The 23,033-nt window shown below is 38.2% G+C and overlaps 1 protein-coding gene across 7 annotated transcripts in view; it reads left to right on the top strand.

Moving 5' to 3' along the window:
• The window catches only part of BRD9 (bromodomain containing 9), an 80,152-nt gene that overhangs the window by 50,489 nt on the left and 6,630 nt on the right, over window positions 1-23,033 (top strand). For 3 of the 7 annotated variants that reach the window (XM_063304275.1, XM_063304269.1, XM_063304271.1), the window contains exons 8-16: window positions 3,696-3,828; window positions 4,719-4,794; window positions 6,557-6,655; window positions 14,090-14,222; window positions 14,465-14,576; window positions 19,763-19,801; window positions 20,170-20,241; window positions 21,581-21,604; window positions 22,473-22,572. In XM_063304275.1, coding sequence (XP_063160345.1) covers window positions 3,696-3,828; window positions 4,719-4,794; window positions 6,557-6,655; window positions 14,090-14,222; window positions 14,465-14,576; window positions 19,763-19,801; window positions 20,170-20,241; window positions 21,581-21,604; window positions 22,473-22,572 — 788 coding nt within the window. The remainder of the gene's footprint in view (window positions 1-3,695; window positions 3,829-4,718; window positions 4,795-6,556; window positions 6,656-14,089; window positions 14,223-14,464; window positions 14,577-19,762; window positions 19,802-20,169; window positions 20,242-21,580; window positions 21,605-22,472; window positions 22,573-23,033) is intronic. The other 4 variants (XM_063304270.1, XM_063304272.1, XM_063304273.1 and 1 more) reach the window with 3 other exon arrangements.

Consider the following 23,033-nt stretch of genomic DNA (forward strand, 5'->3'; position numbering starts at 1 on the left):
CATATGCTTCATTGTAGAAACATATTTAGTGCTGTCCCAAATGGAAGTGATTATTCTTTTGTTTTGTTCAATACTTAATTGATAAGTTAACAGTTTGTCTGGCTTATTGCCTTTTTCAAAATATTTATGCCTGGTGAAGTTCATTTTTTGTTTATAAGTTTCATTCACTCCCAATCAATTATAATGGTTCCTTATTGCTTTTATTTTTTGCTCTAAATCTAAAGTTGGATTGAGTTTGTAGCTTCTAATTGTTTTAGATTATTCAGTAATATATCTTCCTGCTTTTGCATGACTTCCTTTCTGTTTGATTCAGAGACATAAACAACCCTCCCATAAATGCTTCACTCGCCTCTCATATTGTAGCGAAGAATAGTTCAGAAGTTAAATTGTACTGGAAGAAACTTAAGTTCTTGGTGATACTTCAGTTTAATATTGTCTTATAATAATAATTCATTCAGATTCCACCTAATCAAGATGGCAGTTCATTAGGAGACACAAGATCTGTCTCTTCCTGACTGTTTTTAATTGTTAAGAACTTGACAGAAGAGCTAATTTTCCTTGGAGGCATGTTCCCAGAGGGTAAAGCCAGGAGTCTGTAAATCTTTGTAAAGCTGCTTGTAGTTATGGTGAGCAATTATGTTGATAAGAACCCTGGACCTGCACTTAACAGATTTACAGATTAAAATCTCCCCTTTTTCCCTGAATTTCTGGATTTTATTGCTTTTTCCAATCTACTGAAACTAATTAGGACTTAGACTTACTTTTTCATTATCTGAGTGGACTCTTGTCTGAATTATTTACAGTATTGCCTTTTGAACTTTCTTTTTTCATGATTCTTTTAACAGCTTCAGTTAATAGCTTTGGTTAACACAGTAAAGCAAAGGTCTTTGAGAACTTTTTTTAAGATTCTGGGATCCTCTACTGCACAGATTAATATATCATCTAGCTTTCAAGATATTTCTTAAATTAAGAACTTCAGTAATCTGCAGCTACATATACTGGACTTTTTAATATACATTATGGTATCTTTTTTCTAATATAATTTCGAGAGAAGTTTGCTTTGCTACCAATGATATTTACTACAAGATATTTCTATAATTAAAACTGACTAATCTGGTTTGAGTGGTAGACTATATAATACAGTGTTTGTTGGATATTCTAAACTAGAAGTTTTTCCTGCATGCTAGTCTACCATCTTGCTGTCAAAACCTGTTCTGTTTTCAGACTGTTTTCTTCTCTTTAGCTACAAGAGGCCACTTCATCAGAAGAAATAATAATTAGTGAACTTTTTACAGCATTATTGCTAATCTTGATAGATTTCCTTTAAAGTTATTTCTAATGTAGTTTGATTATATAGTTAGAATTGATCTAGGTTCATCTGTATCTGATGCTTGTTTGTTCTGTTTCCTTTTCCTTTTTCTTGTTGTTCACCTTAATTAGCTTTTATTATTGAAAATATATTCAGTTAATTTGTTGTGATAATTTATTTGTGTATTTTTATATCAATTGTTTATTGTTTATTTGTTTTATGTCAAACATTATTGATGCCTTTTTAAAATTTTTTACTCTCAACAATGTATTTGTTTTATCTTAATGAACAGAATATTGGTATGTCCACATCTGTTAAAAAAAGAAAACCTTACATGGGGTATACTTACTTTTTCACATAACTTGTAAAATTTACCTGTTTTGAGACTAAAGAGGCAGTATTGGAACCAAAAAGAAATTAAACCTATTTGAAAGTGTGGGATACTATAATAAAAATTTTGCCAGTCTCCACTGTCAGATATTCTTAGAAAGAAAAGAAACTTAAAATTTTTAACAACTGTCCTTCAAGACAAAAAAATAAAATACAGATCGGGTACTCCATTCCAGCTGAAGATTTTTATAGATGCAGGCAAAACTTTCATTCACGCCAACGATGCAAATAAGATGGCTTGACACAAGAGATTGGAACTTGGATCAGTCAACTGGCACTTCTGAGAATGAAGACCAAGAACAGGTGGAAGGTTAAAACTCTGACCAAGCAACTAGAATTTCTTTATAAAATTAGTTCAGAATTGCAATTTTGGATCAACTCAAGATATTTGCTATCAGAATTAATGGCTTGAATAGTGCATTTAAAAATGAAAAAATAAGAATTGAAAAAGATGAGGCACATATCTTTACAAGAGACTCATATTATAAATGACAGTGTGAATCTGTTGGAATGTAATCTTGGTCAAAAAATTGTGGCCTCAGAGAAAAAATGGAGTACCCATATATATAAAAAAATTTAGAAAAACAAATGAAATGTGAGGAAGGAAGATTACAATTCCAGATTTAATTTGGAAAGGTAACAGTTGTCTCAATTTATGCCTCAATTTATGTTCCAAATGACAATACAGGTAGTCCTCACTTACCAACAGCAATTAGGACTGGGAACTCCATCACTAAATGATGTGGTCATAAAGTATGTCATGTGACTGCGCTAACCAAAAATGACAGTTTCGGCAGTCCCAGTTACTGTCATTAAGCGAATCCTGCATGGTCAGTGTTCTGTGGTCACGTGATCACCATTTGCGACCTCCTGCTGGCTTCCCCATTGACTTTGCTTGTCAGAAGCCGTCTGTGAAGGTTGCAGATGGCAATCACATGACCGCAGAACACTGCAATGTTGTAATTGTGAGCTGGTTGCTCAGCACCTGAATTGCACCCGTATGATCATGGGGACACTGTGACAGCTGCAACTACGAGGACCAGTTGTAATGGCCTCATTCAGTGCCATCCTAACTTCAAACAGTCGCTGAACAAGTGGTCATTAAATGAGGGCTACCTATAAACCAAATTCAACCTTTTTTCAATCTGTAAACCGCAGAGGGAGATATTTTAGTACTTGAGAATATGGACCAGGTCTTATATAAAGACTAATTAGCTATTAACATTTTAGGGAAGGTTGTTGACAAAGTAGCCAGGTTACAGCCCTTAAAGTTTACTCAGAAGTTGCAGCTGATCAAGACTATAGCAGCATGGGAAGTTATGAGCACACCGAAGTATGACCATGTAATTCCTCTGCTGCATGAGTTGAACTGGTTACCCATAGGCTTTTGGGTATGATTCAGGGTGCCAGTTATCAGCTATAAAGCTCTTTATGGCATAAGGACTGGCTGTCTGAAGGACCATCTGTAGTGCTTGCCTGCCCTGTTTGATCCAAAAGAGTTTGCATGCTTCAGATCCCATCAATTGAACAGTATTACCTGATTGGGCTCAGGAAGGGAGCCTTCTATATTTGCAGTACCTTTCCTCTGAGACAGTATTCCCACAGAGATCTCCATGGCTCCTATCTTGGCCTCATTCGAACAAGCCTTAAAACCTGGCTCTTTCCCCAGGCTTTGGATTAGGTCAGGTGATGGACTCCTGGTGGGAGTATTTTATGGTGAGATGGTACTGGTTTTTACTCCTTTTGGATGATTTCCATCTTTGTCTTATTGTTGCTGTTAATGTTGTTCTTAACATTGTATGGCATAGAGAGTCACTGTGGAGGTGGGTGGCCTTATGAAATTAAAATTTAAAAATTTAGTAGTAAGAAGAATGTGTTCACCCAGGAAATTCACTATGTTTACCTAGCAGTCATAAAACTCTATGGCTTAGAACCTATTTGGGGTTGGGGAACCATTTGATTCCATTTTTATTTGATAATTTGTACTTCGTTATAGCTGTATATTTGAACCAGAAGGAAATGCATGCAGTCTGACAGACAGCACAGCTGAAGAACATGTCCTGGCCTTGGTAGAGCACGCAGCAGATGAAGCACGGGATAGGATCAATCAATGTCTCCCAAACAGCAAGGTCTTGTCAAATTGATTCAGGCTGTCATTTTATAGATGTTTTGTTTGGCTAATTTTCTCAGAAATGTTTACTCAGTTGGGCAAGAATTTTTGCATGGTATCTGGTATGTGAATATTTCTTGTATGATGGATTTTGGATATTAAATCTCTAGAATAAAGATTAAATATTATACTGTGCATGATTTAGACTTAAGTCTGAATATAAGTAGAAATTAAATGACACATTCCTAAGATTCTGTCCCAGTGAAGGTCTTCCTAAAAATTCAGTTACTTAACTTATATGTTAATGTTGCTTATGACAGTACTCTAAATTGACAAGGTTGTATCATACAGTATAGCCCAAGAAGAGTTGAAGTTAAAAGTTGATGAACTATACCAGATGATTGTGTTAACAGAGGATCTAAATGTATATATGAGATAATTCCATTTTTTCTTGGAATTATCGACAGTGCATTTTTTCTAAATACAAATGCACTGTCAAATTTTAGAACAAAATTCTAAAAAGTATACATTGAATCCAGTTATACTGTATTTTTTTAATCCGTTCAATCATGTCCAGTTCTCAGAGACTGCCTGGACAAGTTCCTGCAGTTTTCTTGACAAGTTTTTTCAGAAGTGGTTTGTCATTGCCTCCTTCCTCAGTCTGAGAGAGAGTGACTGGTCCAAGGTCACCCAGCTGGCTTTGTGCCGAAGGTGGGACTAGAACTCACGGTCTCACAATTTCTAGCCCACTACACCAGACTGGTTCCCAGCACTGCTCTTCTTTCAGCTACACATTCAACAAGTTAATATTGTTAGTATCTGCTCCTTAAAATCTAGATAGATATTTTCTGATTAAACAGGAAACATAAAAAGAAAGACTGTTTCTCCTTTTGTTGTGTTTAAGTACAGATAGGCTACCTGAAAAAGAATACTGATGGATCTTTGGTCTTCAGTGTACTCAATCCATCAGATCCTGAAACAGAAGGTAATTTTCAGATTAAGTTTCGTAGTTTATATTTTTCATTGTAAATATGCTTTTAATTATGCATGACTAAGCTTGTGCTAACTTTTATCTCTTATTTAGCAAGAAAAAATGTAATTTTATATTGGTTTCATCTTTGTTTAAATGACACACATAGGTAACTCCATTTGAAGAATAGAAAGAATTTTGACATTACTACTGTATTTTGACAATACAGTAGTAATGTCAAAGTTAAGCTGCATTTGTTGTAAAATGTAAGTCTAGAAGAAATCCTATATGAGCCACACCTCTCTGAACTCTAATTCAAAGTACCATAAATATATATATATATGCAACTAGATTTACCTAATTAGTTAAAACGTGTGGCCAGTCTGTGATCCAGATAATTGGTCTGCATAGAAGCAGGAAGGTTGGTTAACTGGCAGTGGCATTAAATCTGTTCTACATTCAGTTTGAGATGGCTAACTAGTCTTCAATTCACTTTTCTTGTGCATCACCTTAAAATTGTAAGTCATTGTACTAGTATAGCATCATCCCAGCATTACTGAATGATAATGCTATATTTTAAAGCAAAAATGTGCAGCCATTTCAAAGCAACATAATGGAATATGAATTCTGGTTGTGTCCTTATTTATTTATTTATTTAATTTATTTATTTATCGAATTTTTATCACCGCCCATCCCTCTCCACAAGGAGGGACTCTGGTATATGTTTTAAAATTGGAAAAAATGTTGAATATACTTCCAATTTCATAAGTAAGAGCGTTAAGCTATATTTAGACAAGCTATATATTGGTTAGTACTGTGGCCTGTTGATTCTTTATAGAAAGCAAAGAACCTCTTTAAACAAAACATACATCTAAAATTGATTGGAGCTATCATATGAAATGATTACATAAATCTTTAAATCTATTTTTCATTTTTCTTAGGTAATCCTGATTTATGACTCATATTTCAACATTTATTGGTTAACCCAAGAATATCATATGTCAAGTTCTTTCTTGTTTATAATGCTTACAGTATTTTAATCATTAATTATCTTTAATGCAATTTCATATCTTGAAGTTGTCAAAACCAGCTAATTTTCTTGCATCAGTTTCTCACAGTTAATGGAACATATTTGTGTCTTCCTTTTAATAAAAGAAATGAATTCTTTAGAGTATGGCTGCCAAAGTTTATGTCAATCAGTATTGCAGATCGGTTGGAGTACAAAGAAGGGGGAGGTCAGAAATCAAATATTTATATTATTTTTAGGGGTGTTTTTCTTTTGTTTTCTTTTGTACATTTATAAAAAATAATTTAGTGGAGATTTTGGCTTTAAGCTCAAAAAGTTTATACTTTTTCATATCATGAAAACAACCCAATGTACTCTGCTTGCAATCTTTTACTAATGTTATATTGAGCATTAATTGTATAATTTCAGTCATTATCTGTCCATTTATAGATATCTTTTTTGAAAATACATCTCTGTTAAAAATAAAAATAAAAAAAAGAAGATAAGGCCTAACTGGAAAAAAAAAGAATACTTGCTTATTTATATAGCCTAATAGCAAATTATTTTCTTTTCTACAGTTCAGTTGTTCTTCATTAACATTTTGAAACAAACCACCTAGTATTGTTTTGAAATATTAATAATGTCTGAATAGACATTTTAGTAATTTCAGGCAAAAGTTCTTAAAATTTATGATAGTGTTGTAAGAGTGCGCTCCTGCCTATTTCTTCTGAAAACCCGCTAAACACTTACATATATGTTTATTGTTGAAAGTAGAGGAGGAAACCCATCCAGTGGATCTGAGCTCTCTGTCAAGCAAGTTACTACCTGGTTTCACAGCATTGGGCTTCAAAGATGAAAGAAGGCACAAAGGTAACCTCTTTGATGCAAAGAATGTTTATATGCCCAAGATTAAACATTTGTCTTCATATTTATAAGACATTTTCATTTAATTTTGAATATTTTTAGAATGTAACTACTAGATATCCAGTGACTCAGAGACCTTGGTCCTGTAGGTCTCATTGCAAGATTAATGATTGATTTCATTTGGATGCTGGTACCACAATGCAAGCCTTTTCTCAACCATACAAGCTCTTTGTGATGTCCATAGCTGGCTTAAAAAACATTCTCAAAGAATGCTGATCAGTGGTTTCTCATTAAACTGGAGACATGTCTCAAATGGGATGCTCAGGGTTCAGTCCTTGGCTGAGTACCTTTCAAATAAAAATTGTACTTACAAAATGTTTGTCAGATTTCATATGTAATGAATGCCAAGCAACAATACTTTTTATTAAAAATATCAACAGGAAAAGTTCAAAAACAATTAAAACATGCATGACAGTACAATTAAATAATTTTTAAAAATTATCAAATGTGGAAAAAGTAAAAATGGTAACTGGGATGCTGAATGTGTAAAGATTGTGTGCTGATAATTTACTAGTTTATCTTCTTAATTTTTTTAGCTGTCCAAGATGAAGTTGGCAAACTATGGTGTGGAAAAGGGAGGAAAAGAAGGAGTTAGTTCTTACCATCTCCAAAGACTTTACCATTTTTAAAGTGGATAAAGTTGGAGTTGGAGGCCTGGGTGAGGAGGGAAAGGACTAGCAAAAGAACAGTTTTCCAGGGAGATTGCTTTGTTGAAAAAGCTGAGGCTGTTGCCACGGTATCACAGAGCTGGACAAGTTGCTAGCTCTGCACTTGAGAATGCTGTTCCCAAAGCCAAAGGGCCCAGCAATGGTGGTTAGAATTATTGCCAGAACATTGCTCAGCCAGACCATTAGAGCGTAGAGATGAAGCTGCTAACTTGCTTGACTCATGAGGTGGGGTGGGGTGGAGGAGAGTAAGGACAAAAGAACCAAAAGGAAAGAACTAGAATTAAAATTAGAGTGAGTAGAAGAGAAAGAGGTATAAGAAGACAAAAGAAATAAGGTGGACAGGGTGGAGAAGTCAAATGGCAAGGTTTTTGCCAGCCAAGCTGAATATGTATACACCCCAGTGAAACTGATTCTGTTAAAACAGAAGAGCAAGGAATGGCCTTGGCCTTATTTTTCTTAGATAGAATAGAGCAGGAGAATGTGGAGAACAAACCAAGCAATCAGGGAGAGAAGAAGAAAAGAACTACTGGCTGTCTGAGTGAGTCAGGAACCTGGGAAAGAGGAACAAGGTCTTTACCTCATTCTGACCCAGCTGGCTGAGAGCTAGTTGGGCATGGGGGGACAAGTGGGGAGTGGAATGTTTTGGGGTGTTTTAGGTGGGAAATTATGGTAAATTTGATATAGCTGTCACATGAAGATTTCTGATATTGTGGTTTGTTTGCACTTGGTGGAGAAATTGCTGTTCAACATAGTTGGAGTGACTGGGAGTAACTGGGAGCACATGGGAGATGGAGTGACTGGGAGGTGGATTAATTAATGGTAGTAATTGGCAGGGGGAAGTATCCTGGGAGATGGCGATAGGTTATTCCAAAAAGAAGAGAGATTAGAAACTTGGTGCTAGTCTTTATTTCTGATCCTCCAACTTCAATTCAAGACCCACCCAACCAGATTTCTGGGTTCCCTGAACTCAGGTCTGTGCTTCTGAATTTCAGGTCCGCCTGCAGTAAAATTGGCCTTATTCATTATTTAATGTTTAGTCATGGATGAGAGGCCTAGTCTGGCATGTGTCAATGAGACCTGGCTGGACAAAGAGCAGGGAAATCTGTTCAGTTAGTTTCCATATCTTGCATCGGTTCTGACCCTGGAGCAGGAGACATGATATGGCCATTGTGTAGGGAGACTTTGGCTGTTGTGAGGAGCCACAACAGGTGGCCAGATGTGAGGCCATATTTGTAAAGCTGGACCAGAAAGACAAGCTTGGGTGCTCTTGTATCTTTCTTCCAGCTTGGTTGCTCAGTCTTATTGTTGGAATGGTTATGGATTCACCCAGAATTTTATCCTCTCTTGTATGGGGCCAGAAACACCTTGGGCTACCATAATAGCTGTGGGCTGGTCCCAGGTTGTTGCCATGACAAACCACATAGCTGGCCATGCATTAGATCTGACCTTTGAGCAGATACATGTGATCTGGTTCTGGGGAACATTTCTGTCGGTCCCTTGTCATGGACTGATGATGGGATTAATTGGAGCCACTAACCTCTGTAGGGAGAAAGGCCCAGTTAAAGATGGTCCATGCAAATACATGATAGGTCCACAAGGTTTTCAGATAGTGCTTAAGGCTTACCTGTCAATCTGGAAGGCAGTTCTACTGAATTTCTTGTAAATTTCTGGAACTGAGCAATGACCAGTGTGCTAGATAACATTGCTCCTGAATGGTCTCTCCCTTTGTGTTGATCCTAACCAGCTCCTTGATTTTCTGAGATGCTCCAGGAAATGAGAGGAGTAAAAAGTGAGACTAGCTGAAAACATTAAGTGAATATGACAAATGGCTTAAGTTCAAGTTTACTTTGTGGTGATAAAGCTGGTAAAGAGGAATACTTTATCCACCCTTACTGCATCTCAACAGTATTCTGAACCTTTTAGAGAACGAAGAACAATTTTGTGTAAATTGCGTCACTTGTTCATATTTGCTTCAGGTTGGAAACTGGATGGATGGAATTCATTGCGATGATAGAGATTGTGTCTTGTGATGTTATCTAGAGATTTTTGAGCCTGTGGTTCTTGAGGAAGCAGTCAGATTTCTCTGTGACCTTAATTAGCTCTGCCACTTGTGCATTAGACCCCTGTACCCATTTAGCTGGTGAAAGTGCCAAGGGAGGGATTTAGGTGTTTGGGAGAAAGTGAGACTCTACTATGTCCGAAAAAGGTTCTGATCTGCACACTCAGGTAGCCTAGTCTGGATCCAGTAGATATGAACAACTTCCATCCTATCTCCAGTTTCCTATTTGGGGGATAGTTGTAGAGACAGTAAAGGAACTACAGAGCTCTGGAGGGCACAGATTATCTCAACCTGTGGCAATCCAGATTCAGGCCTGGGCATGGATAGGAATCACATTGGTCATTCTCATGGATAAACTGTGGCAGAATTTAAAGGAGTGTAACCATCTATGTCTATGTGGTTATCTTGGGAACCTTCCATACTATCAATCACAGCATCTTTCTGGACCAGCAGTGAAAGCTGGGAATTTAAGGGTCCATTTTATTGTGGTTCCACTTCTGTCTAAGTGACTAGGTTCAAACAATTGTGGCGGGGAAGAGGGGTCAGGCCCTTGGATCCCATGTTATGGGATGCTGCAGGGCTTTGTGCTCTCCCTTATCCTGTTTAACATATACAGTAGACTCCCAGTTAACTGGCACCCATAGGAATTGGTAGGTGCCGGATAAATGTAGTTTCTGGTTGCTTGAGAGTTACTATTAAAACTAGTACCATGCCATGCCATGCCATGCCATGCCATGCCATGCCATGCCATAAACTCTGTATTGACTTGATACTAATATTGAAATGCAGTAATTAAAAGCAAATAAAGACAAAGACAAACTTAACTTAATGTAACACAATGGCAGTCAATAAACTTTTCAACTTAACTTCACTAACATAATTTTTTTAACTTCAAGTAACTTAATAAAAAACACACACATACACACTTAAAACTGTTACAGTAGGGGTAGAAAGTGTACTGGGTAGACATAGCATCAGGATCATCAGGATCTGATGATGTAGCTGGGACAGGATCAGGAGAAATGGATGTGGATGGTTTTGGATCTACATAGTAGATGATGCTGTACTGGCAAAATTGCGTGCAGCTTTCTTGAAAAATGAACAAATACAAGCTTGCTTTGAGGCCGTATGCCTCTCATGCAAAGTCAGGTTTTGAATGATGTGCAGCTGTATAACATGCTGAGAAGTGAAGAAGGGTTGCTGTTCTGCAAAAGCTATTACAGTTTCAAATGCTGCAGTAGCTGTCTGGCAGGATACTTTTTCCACCTCACACTCATTATCATCACTCTCTTCCTCCTCTGCAACATTCATTTTTCCACAATTCACAACAGCTTCTATGGTGTCTTCTGTATTTAGTGTATGAGTTACTGGAATAGCTTCATCCACAGCAAGCCAGTTGAGTTCATCTCGAGACAAATTCATTTTGTCGTTACCAGAGTCAACTAACTCACATATTTCATCATAAACTCTGCTACTGGCAGCTGCACTATTGACTGGAAACCCCTCAAAGTTGATGGTGGAGGAGGAGGAGGATTCCACAGACATCACAGCTGGCCACAACTTTCTCCAACATTTCTATAATGTTTCACTTCTCACAGAATCCTAAGCACAACTGACATCTTTGAGATTATATTTTTTCTGAAAGTCCATAATTGTCCTGTCAAAATTAGTCATTTTTCGCATGAAGTCATGCTTGTAAAACATTTTTGCATTCTGTATCACTCCCTGATCCATTGGTTGTATCAGACTTGGGACATTAGCTGGAAGATAACATACTAAAATGTTGCCATTAACGAGCTCTTCCACAGGAGGATGTGCATGACAGTTATCCAGGAGCAACAGAACTTTACTATTCTCTGGTATTCCTTTCTTTCATAAATTTTCTTTAACACTGGGGACAAATGAATAATGAAACCACTTGGTAAAAATTTCTGCGTCCATCCAACTGTTACTCTGTGCATGATAATCTACAGGAAGGTTAGTTATGCCTTTAAAGCACCTTGGTTTAGCAAATTTGCGGATCACACATAACTTTACTTTATGATTTCCCAATGCACTTGCACAAACAAGCACAGTTATACGCTCTTTATTTAGCTTGAACCTGTGAGCTACCTTCTCATTACCACCAGCCAAAGTAGAATTAGGCAGACACTTCCACATTAATCTAGTCTCATCTGCATTATGAATCTGCTCTAGGGTCAAGCCATTTTTTGCAACCAATTCACTAAACATGTCACAAAATGAAGCTGCAGCCTCAAAATCAGCCGATTTCTGCTCACCTGACAAGTCCAGCTTATGGATGCTGTGATGAACCTTGAATTGGGTAAGCCAGCTGCTTGAAAATGAACACTGACGTTCAGTGTTCATTTTCTCATTAAATTCTCTTGCTTTTTCCTGCAACGTGGGTCCAGAAATACAACCACCCTCAGACCTTTTCAGCGAAAACCACTCATACAGGGCCTGGTCAAGCACTTCCATTTTCGGTGTATGAAGAGTATGACGCTTCTCCACACTCTTGTCACTCTCCAGCTTAACATAAAACTCCTTTATCTTCTGAGACTGAGCCTTAATGTCATAGATTGTTGATGAACCGACATTAAATTCTTCCATGAGCACTGCATGACTCTCACCTTTCTCAAGCCTCTTGCATATTTCCATCTTCTGCTTAAGGGTAAGCCCTATGCACTTAAGCTTACTTGGGACTTGTTTCAGCATACTTGGGGTTGGGTGAGAACACAAAATTTGAATAACAATAGATCCCAACTGACCGGTATGTTTACACATGGTGAATTGGGGGCAGTGGGAGACAAACATGTGCGTGAAGTGTGGGCTTCTGGTGCGGTTTGGTGCACCAAGTTTAAACTTACATTTCCACTAGAAATTGATTTTATTTTAATTTTTATTTAAAGTATTATTTCTTCGATGTTTTTGCCGGTGGCTTGAGTTCCGGTTAACTGAGAGTCTACTGTATATGAAACTGCTGGAAGAAGTCATCCATTGGTTTGATGGAAATATGATAGCATTCTTCTAGTATTTGAAGGTTTGTTGCACAAATGTACACACTTTTAATCATCCCAGAATGTAAGACATCTATGTTGCAAAGGAAGATTCTAGTTGAATATTATATAAAATGTCCTAAAGGAACAGCATTTCAAAAATGTAGACCAAATTATGGGTCATGACCCCCCAGAGGGTTGCAAGTAAATTTGAGGAGGGAGATGCACAGTAGTCCAAGTAAAGGAAAGAGGAAAATTCAGAGCATGATCTGACAGAGCTTTTGAGAGGGATTCCTTGGGCTGAAAGCATTTGACTAGTGATTGGAGGCTTTGGCCAGCCTCACTAGGCTTTCCCATATCCTTGCTTGCCTTCCAGAGTGAGGCTTGGGGTAATAGTAGAGTGAGATTGGATGGAGGCCTTGGACAAGTTGTTGAAGCAGTTGTAGATGGAGAGAATTGGGCAAGTTCTGCGGGTGTTGCTTAGATTCATAGAGTTGGAGGGGACCATGCTGGTCATCTAATCTAGCCCCCTGCCCAGGGCAGGAATTGTTACAACATCCCAGTCAAATAGGTCTCCAACCTTTGCTTGAAAATCTCCCATTTTCATTCCAATACCTGTCTTGGTCTGAAAAGTCTGAATGAATACTCAACTCTTTTGGCCATGAGATAGGGCAACCAGATCTGGGCTGCAAAAATCCAGACAACTGCTAGATAGTAGCAAAAATGTACTGTCACCTAGCGGTCACCTGGATATTTGCAATCAGATCTGATAGCCCTAGAGCTATCGAGCTTGATACCCTTTACAACTAGCCCAGCATCCCTGCATTCAGGAGAACCAGGCAATCGTGCACACTTTTATTATAGAGGAGGTTCTCCAAGAAGCTAAAGAGCTTCAGTCCTACTACTAAGTCTACATAATTACATCTCCAAGCATTCCTTTTGAAATTTTGACTTGGATGGGAATGGAAAGGGTTTTTTTTTTGTTTTTTGCCTCATTTGCTTTTATAGGATAGGAAAAAAAAAGTGGTTAACAGTGACTTCCTCACCTTGTAGATCTCCTCACCTGTAGTTCTCTTTTTTAACAGCATAAATAATTTTATCAAACTAATGGTTGGTAGAAGAGTCATGAGTTGCAAACTCCACCTAGGTTTGCATTATTCTCAGCATAAGCAGCTGGGCGAGAAGGAGAAAGGACAAACCTGCCTTGGGAATTGACCATCTCTCTGCTTCTCCACGCTGGCTGCTGTTTATTGCCTTGAGGTTGATTTATAAAGAGTGTCTTTAGTGTGTCTGAGCTTTGCAGAATATCAACAGTCAATGTCCTGCTCCAAGAAGGTTGCAGCTGAAAATGTGGCAAAGGCATGGCATCACAAGGGGGAGGTTGGCACTAAATAAGAAAAACCACTTTGTAGGATGGATTATGAACAATGCTGAGACGACAACCTCAAAAAAATCTGTATTTTCTCTCTTGTTCTTTCACCACAATCATTTTTTATTCACAGGGGAGGGTTGCACAGATTGATTTATGATTTTAGGAGTCACACTACCATAATGAACCCATGGTATAACCAGTTATTCACTGAGATGTGTATGAAGCCCAAGAGTTGCACCTCTTTTTTTGCAGAACATTCCAAACACATTTTTCTTATATTTTCAGTTACATTTCTTTCAAGTGCTAATACAATGGTTTCAGTGCAAAACCACTCTATCTTTCATGATCTGAAAGTGGATGAAATGGAGCTGCTGTATTCGGCATATGGAGATGAGACTGGGATTCAGTGTGCCTTAAGGTAAGCTTGTTGAACTGCAATATTGAACCCACTGATGCTATGGCAGTTACTGTATACTGTTACGGCAATATACATGGCTTTGGCATATGAAAGGGCCCAATTCATTTAGTGGCTAGCATAAATAACATAGGGAACAGTTTTAAAAACAAAAGCCAAGGAAGTCAGACATGAGGAAGAAGGTTTTTAAAAGCAAAATATAAATGCATCTGATAAAGTTTGTTTTACACTGGAATTTCTTTTAGCCTTCAAGAATTTGTGAAAGATTCTGGAAGCTATAGTAAAAAAATAGTAGATGACTTGCTGGATCACATCACTGGTGGAGATCACTCCAAGTCTATTTATCAACTAAAGCAGGTAAGTGTGTTCTCTAGACATGCAGTTAGTTGAGGTTCAATAGTTTATACTTCAAATTATTCTTAAAACCAGCTTTGTTATTTGTTGTAGAAACAAATTATCCACATAATCTAAATGGACTACAGCTAAATTACAACTAAAACCTCTAAAGTCCTTTTTTAAAATCAAAAATATTATTTATGTTTGACATAGTCTCAAAAAGTATCCTTTTCACAACTAAGGTAGTTTAAAAGGTATAGGAGTACTCAATCCCATTTTTAAAATATGCAGGAGAGACACTTTTAAGAGGTTCTATGCCTGTTGCTGAAGATACCTAAGTCAGTAAATTAATTTATATCAATCAATATGCCCATAAAACTTTGGAGAAAAGAACATATTTTCTGGACCATGCTACTCAGAACTGTTTTACTGACTCAGATATAACTTGATATTCTCCATATCTTGTTTAAGTAGAAATATTTTGCATTGAAGAGTGGGATAAAAATTGTTCATAAATTTAAATAAAATAAAAATAAAAAAGAGAAAAATAACTACTTAGTACCATTCTGATTCCTTTAAAATGTGAAGCTGGAAATCACCAGTAGATCCAGTATATAGAATGTTCCATGCTTTGTTTTATTCTTCTCCATTGTAACTGGTGTTAGAATTATAGGTACAACACAAAGTCTCAAATGACTGTTTTAATCAGATACTTCAAAAAGATGGTAGTTCTTTAATTGATGAAATATCACAGCCCTATCAACATAGCAAAGCCCCAGAATGTTATAAAACACTGTCCTCTTCAAGGAGCTGAAAAGAAAGAATAAAAATAAAATTTAAGCATACCAGTAGATTACAGGCATGTTGAAGAGCTCCCCATTTTAGAAATAAATGTCTACTTGCTGCCTTAGACATTCATGAGAATAGAGTCCTTTACCACAGATGGAAAGAGGAAATTGAGAATAGCCATTACCAGCACTAATGGAGATCAGTGCTGCAAATCAGAATACATTCTTGAATACAGGGAAAGACAATACAGTTGATTCTGCTTGTCATGTATCTTTTAAACAGTAAATTAAAAAATAATTCCTCAATAATCAAATTTCCAGTTGTTTGAAAAAAAATGCATGCAGTATATCTAAGAGTACAGGTCTACAGTGGATTTACATCTACATTTGGATATAATGCCATAAGGATCTGGACTGAGAAAAATATAGAATATAAAATAAAAATACAATATAATATTAATAAAATTCATGTATGTCAATTAAAACCAGTTGAAAATAATAATTGAAAGTACCTTGAAAATAAACAGTAATAACAGCTTAAATTAATAATATTAACAGCTGTTAAGGTCTGGATGGGGAGTAACAGGTTGAAACTGAACCCTGGAAAGATGGAATGGCTCTGGGTTTGGGGCTCTTTGGTTTAATGGAGAATTGCCATCTTTGGTCTTGGATGAGGTTGCACTATCCCAGATGGACGCAGTGCGTAATTTGGGGTTTCTCTTGGACTCGTGACTCCTGCTTGAGGTGGAGGTGGCAGTCATGGCCAGGAGGGCCTTTGCGCAACTACGGGTTATGCGCCAGTTACGTCCTTTCCTGGACCAACAGATCCTGCTGACAATCACCCATGCCCTAGTCACCTCCCGCCTTGACTACTGTAACATGCTCTACACAGGGCTGCCCTTGAAAAGTATCTGGAAGCTTCAGTTGGTCCAAAATGTGGCGGCCCACATGGTTTTGTGCAAGTCCAGATTTGCACATGTGTCATCTCTCTCACAGGAGCTGCATTGGTTGCCGATTTGCTTCCGGGTCCAATTCAAGATGCTGGTTATCACCTTTTTTTAAAAACAACTTTATTATATTTTCAAGATATAGATTAGATAAATCTATAGATAAAAAGACTGAAAAAGAAAACTAAAAGAAAGAAGAAAAACTAAAAAGGTGTAGAAATAAATAGAAAAGGTTATATAAAGTGTGACTTCTGACTTTCTACAGCAAAGATATACATAAAAGAAACATCAGTCCCTTACTCCAATTTTAACTATGGTAAACATTATTTCTAAAGTCCATTTCTACTTGCAGTATAACATTCCCATCTAACACAATTTTCCCCCAGTTAAAAACAAAAGAAGAAACCAAAGACAAATAGCTAAATATTATCCCTCCTCCCTATAATAATTGTTAATCCTCTTTGCCAACTATAAGTAACAAAAAGCAACCTGACCATATCTTATTACTAACATATATAAAAGAAAAGTTAATATCCTTTTACCAAAAATAAGAGTAATATCCAGGAAACAAAAACATTGATCTTAACCCTTAAAAAGCCATCCTGACAAGAATATTTAAGATTTATCCCACCTCAAAATAAACCAAAGCATTTACATATCTCAGCATTGTACAGAGAATTTTCACCTTTTGCACCGCCATCTTTTCTTCCTCACACCTTGAAAAATCCAAATTTTCCTCTGGGGCCTTCCAATATTTTGGGCCAAAATCTTTTTCTTCATATTTCAACAGTACAGCCTTTCCTACTTCTCTTTTTAAGTCCAGTTCTCTCTTTCCTCCAAATTTCAATAACTCAATCTTTTCCCGTTCTCTTTTTTAACCCCCAAGTCCCTAACCCCCATCTTCTTCTTTAAAAAGCTGACTTTGTACTCTGGCTATTTCACAGCATTTTCAATTTTCTCCAACTGTTGGCACACTTCCACAACTTCTGAGAGATGGTCCAAACATTGAATGACTTTAAGATAGAGCTCATTGAAAATCAGTTGTATTTCTTCTTCATAGTCACCACAGTAGATTATGGCGCCCTCTAGTGACTCAGGAAAATAAACTCCATTCAGATCATTTTTCAGTGGGAGTATCCTCTGACTTATTATTTACAGAAGTAGGCCAATCAGCATAGTGGAAAGTAATGACAAAGACAGCTTCCCACAGGAATATAAAAACAGGAATTTCAACTCTACATATGCAGATTTGTCAAAACAAGGAAAGTCTTCAATATCCCTTAAAACTTAGCTTGTTAAAAAAAAATAGAAAAACAATAGTCTTAATTTTCAAAGTTGCAATTTATATACAAAAAAATCAAATTTCCAAATTTAAAAATCCCAAAAAGTAATGAAAATCTCCAAGAGGTTCAGCATTTCTTTGTTGTAAAAAGCCTCTCTTAAATAACAAATAAGCAAAAAAATAAAGTGACTAAGAAATGGGGTGACCAGATCTAAAGGGCATTTTTGGGCTTTTGGCACACCCTCAAACCAGATGACAGCCCCACCTCCCAGCAGTCCAAATCATGGATTGATCACAGGAACCTCCATTCTGCGACACACACACACACCCACACACACAAGGAACTGTTGTCCAGAGAATAAATGGGGTGATTTCCCAGATTCTCCTTACCTTACTTCTGGAGAATTCTTCAGACTGCAGGAACCCAGACTGTGCCCAGAAAATGCTGCACCACTGGGTCCACTTCAAAAAGTGGCACCGATCAATCAGCCATGTCCCACCGGAAGTCCAGTGCTGGTTATGGCTTGGGGCCAGGTTATTTGAAGGACCGCCTTTTCCCAGTCACATCTACCTGACCCACCAGATTGTGGAGGTGGGGTATGTTATGGGTCCCGCCCTTTAAGGAGGTCCATCTAGTGGGACTGAGAAGAATGGCCTTTTCCATGGTGGTACCCTCCCTGTGGAACATTACCCCTGCAGAGATAAGATCGGCCACGACCTTAATACTCTTTTGAAAGGTCCTGAAGACATGGTTTTGCCAGCAGGCCTGGGGATGCCAGGTTGATGCAGAGCTCATCAAGTGATTTGTTTGAATGTATTGGTGTTGCCAGGGGGTGGGGGTGTAGTGGTTTTGTATTTGGGGTTTTATTTTTGTAAGCTGCCCAGAGTCACTGTGAGTGAGTTGGGAGGCCATATAAATCTCATAAATAAATACATAAATAAATATACTAAAACTATTATCAAGCAATTCTGTAATTTGAAGTTAACTTTAATTAGGAGATTTTTAATTTCAGTATAATTGAAATGCTGCTTCTAAGAAAATTGATTAATCTTACTGAATGCAAATTATTGTAAAATATAGGTAGTCCTCGCTTAACAACCATTCACTCAGTGACCGTTCAAAGTTGGGCACTGAACTCATGGTAATTCCAACTGCTCCTTAAAGTTAATGGCCGTTGCAGTACCCCCACAGTCTCATGATCAAAATTCAGGTGCTTGGCAACCAGTCTGCATTTATGACCACAGTGTGTGCTTCAACTCCCCCACAGCTCAGCCCTTTTGGCTGCCTTGCACTGCCCACTGCTGCTGCCCCCAGCTAACCTTCACTGTCTGCTGCCAGCCCAGGATCCAGGGGCCAGGCAAAGATGCGGCCCTGGGATGCATGCTGTGAGTGTGGCAGGGCAGCAGAACCTCATCTGCTAAAGGGGGCTTACCAAGCCCAGCAGCGGAGGAGGCACTGGGACAGAGCCAGCAGAGGAGGCTGAGCGGTGGTGCAGGCAATGGCTCCCTGAGTGAAGGTGGCAGCTGTTGGCCTTGCACAATGGCTGTCGGCCTTGCATAGCACCAATAGCTGCCACCTTCACTGGGGGAGCTGCCACCCACACCACTGCCCTGCCTCTTTCACCAGCTCCATCCTGCTGCCTCCTCCCTGGCTGGTCCTGGCAAGCTCCCTTTGGCAGACAAGGTTCCGCTGCCCTGCCACACTCACCACGCACATCCCAGGACTGCACCCTTGCCCAGTGCCTGGATCCTGCGCTGGCAGCAGGAAGAAGAAGATGGCGAAGTTCTGCTGGGGTGACGGGTAGGTGGCAGAGTGTAGGCAGCCACAAGCTCAGAGATGGAGGAGAGAAAGTGAGTGGGGGGAGTTGAAGCAGAGGCAAGTGCGGCAGGGCAGCAGAGCCTCATCTGCTGAATGGAACTTGCCAGGCCCTGCTGGTGGGGAGGGACGGAATGGAGCCAGCACTTCACACAGGGCAAGAAAAGCATGAGGTCCTTGCCTAACTATTGCAACTGGGACTACCAGAACTGCTGTCACTATGTGGAGAGATCATGGGATGTTTTGCTTAATGACCATTTTGCTTAGCAAAGGAAAATCCAGTCCCAATTAGGGTTGTTAAGTGAGGACTACCTGTATTAGGAAAACCACCAAAAAGATTATTTTTAATTTATTTTTAATATTATAATTTTCAGAGAAGAAACATTCCAATGAAACCACCAGATGATCTCAAAGTAAGTTGCTTTGAATATATAAACCTCCCCTTCTTGTAGAAAATACTGTTTATTTACTGTAAATGGTTCTGGAAATATGAAGGAAAGATTTATTTAATTTATATAAGAAATGAAGATGATAGACAGTTGCATTACTGTAGAATTGCTTACAGCAGTATTCCTGATGTTTGAAACACTTTTAAATTTTACTCTTATTTGAGGAGAGCCATATACCTTTTCCATGATTTATCCTATTAAATTATTTGAAACCCCAAGTAAAAAGCATACTATTTCATGCTGTAACTCTGGTGATGCGAAAATGAAGGTTCTATAGGGAAAGTGATTATGAGGTATAAATTAATTTTAATTTAAACATATGATGTTTTTAGGTTACATCAGTCCTCATAAAAGAAGAACATAAATTAACTAATACTTGCCCAGATGACTCCAAGCCAAGTATGGTAAGATTTCTTTTCAAGTGTAATTCTTACCATTTTCCTCCTCCTTGATTTTTCCTTATTTTTTTTTAAGATTACTGTCCTGTCCCATGCCTCACACATTCTCTCTCTCTCTCTCTCTCTCTCACACACACACACACACACACGGAAAGCAATTCAAAGCTTTACTTGGGAAAGTAATTACAGCAGCAGCAGGCAGAGCGTGTATGCAGGCAGAGCATGTATACACACAATTTCAAACAGTCCCAAATCCCTTGGAAACTTACAAAGTCCTGGTAAGCAGAGTTCCAGGTAGGAGGCAGAAGTGTGGTCAGGGCACAGTACAGAGGTTGTGGAGTTGTTGTAGGTCAGCAGATGGTCCAGGTTCAAGAGCAGAGTTATCAGAGGCAAGAGTTCAGGGCACAATGGACAGAGATTCCATTAGATGGAGTAGTTGTTCCCAACATAAGATTGCTTGCTAGTGGTGGCTCTAAAATAGAGCTCCATCAGGTGCAAACAGTCACCAATGGGAATACCCTTGCCTTGCAAGAGCCGTGCAGGCCTCCTCTGTTCTGCCCTTCACTCAGCCTTGTGTGCCTTAGGGCTAGGAGGAGGTCCTGGATTTGACACCTCCTCTTCTGCATCCAGCTGCTCCACACACTCTGCAGTCAAATCAGCTCCAGATGTCATAATCACTCTTTCCTAGGGGAGGATAAGGAGAGCGTTATCCTAACATCATGGGAGAGGGTATTCCATAAGATTAGAGAAACCACAGAAAAGACCTGTTTCTGCAACCTGGAGGCAGGGATACCAAAAAATACTCTCCCAAGTACACTACACAGTACAGGCAGACTATGGTCAGAGAAGAAGGTTCTGCAGATACTGTGGGCCGAAGCCACAAAGAGCTTTGTAGGTAATGATAAACACTTTGAAATTTATCTGGAAACTAATGCAGCTTTTGCAGTATAGATGTTATTCTACTGAAATGTTCCTGGTCGGTGAACAACCAGCAGCTTTATTTTAGACCACTTGTAATTTTAGAATAGTCTTCTAAGGCAACCCCATGTAGAGCACATTATAGTAATCCAGCCACAAGGTGATGAAGGTATGAGTGACTATTGCCAGAGCATCTCATTCCAGGATCAACCTTATCTAGTATACTAGCTTAACCCAGTCAAAAGCTATCCTGATCATAGCCCCCACCTACTGCTCTACTGCTGAGTCTAGAATTTCCAGATCATGCGACTGATCTTTCCAGGGTTGTACAACCCCATTTTAAGCCAAGCTGGATCCAAATGGTTTTTGGATAAGTAGTCAACCTTTTTTGCTGGAATTTAATTTGAACCTGTTTCTTCCCATCCAGTCCTTCACAGCATCCACACATCAGGTGAGGATCTCCACAGCATCTCCTGCTGATTCAGGACAGCTGGGTAACCAGCCTATTGATGACACCTCACCCCAAACCTTACCCAGTGGTTTCATGTAGATGTTAAATAGAATGTTAAATAGTAGTTATAGCCACTATTCAGATATAATATTCCAATATTTCAGAAATGACTTCAAATTAACTAATAGATGAATGTCTATACCTTGAGTGTCTGTCAGTAAACTGCATATACTAATTAGTTTGTGGGATGGTTCAATAGTATGTTGACTCATAAGGTAGTCCCTGAATTAGAGATCTTAACTTGCACATAATAGTTCAAACAAGCTTGGGGTAAAACTGGGCTTAGTTTGCACTTTTGGCATATTGCCCAAAATATGCCCAAACTAATCAGTATCATGTCATATCATGACTATATGCTAGAAGTAAAGTTTTAGGTTTAATTATGAATGAGCAAAGAGGCAAAAATGTATGTCAGAAAGTATGAATTGGTGTAATTTAGGTTGTACGTATGAAAGTAAGTTGATCCATACAGCTTTTTCTTAGGAGTTGGGATGAACAAATTTATGTTACAAAATGATTCTGCAAACTTAAAGTCCGTTCCTGAACAAGAAAGTTGTTGTAAATAGAACTTCACGGAATCTTTAACCCTAGACATGCAAACAAAGAATTGCACATTTGCATAATATGTACTTTTGCACATTTGCAAAATGTGCAAAAGTACATTTGGAGGAATCATGAAACATTTGCATTATTGTAAGCTTACCTATATTTACTAAAATGTGAATTCATAGCAGCTTTAAACAGAGTAATTGATCATTATAACTAATTAATCCATTACATAGGTATAATTTTCCTCTTTATTTTCCAGATTGGAGAAGCCATTGGAGATAATAGTTCTGTTCTGGACTTTTTATCTATGAAAACATATTCAGATATGTCACTTGATATATCCATGTTGAGTTCATTAGGTAGGTATTCTTATGCAGGAGTTCAGCACTGAAGGTTAATCCAGTAGTGTATATATTTTCTATTCCATTAGTCCACTGAACTGCTTGGAAATTTCTGGGCTTTTGACATAAAAGTTATGTCACACACAAACACACACACACACTTAAAAAGTATACTTTGTCCATTGCTATGTCACGGTCTGTGGACAGCAGCACCAGAGGCAGAATTACAAAACCAGTGTTGTAGTGTCATAACACAAGTTCTGCCTCGTTTGTATATGCGTCATAACTTTGTATGTCCATATGAAAGATGTGGAGCATTCTAACAAAAGCAGCAAGCTTCTACAGATGCCTATGGCTCTAGGCTGGTTGTCAATTACCTAACACAGTCCTTGTCTATTCCTCTTAAGTTGCTAATTCAAATAGCCTATGGCGTACTTTTACTAAGTGGTTTCTTATTCAATTTATTCCATCTAAACTTC

This window comes from Candoia aspera, chromosome 4 (assembly GCF_035149785.1).
Source record: "Candoia aspera isolate rCanAsp1 chromosome 4, rCanAsp1.hap2, whole genome shotgun sequence".
Lineage (NCBI taxonomy): Eukaryota > Metazoa > Chordata > Lepidosauria > Squamata > Boidae > Candoia > Candoia aspera.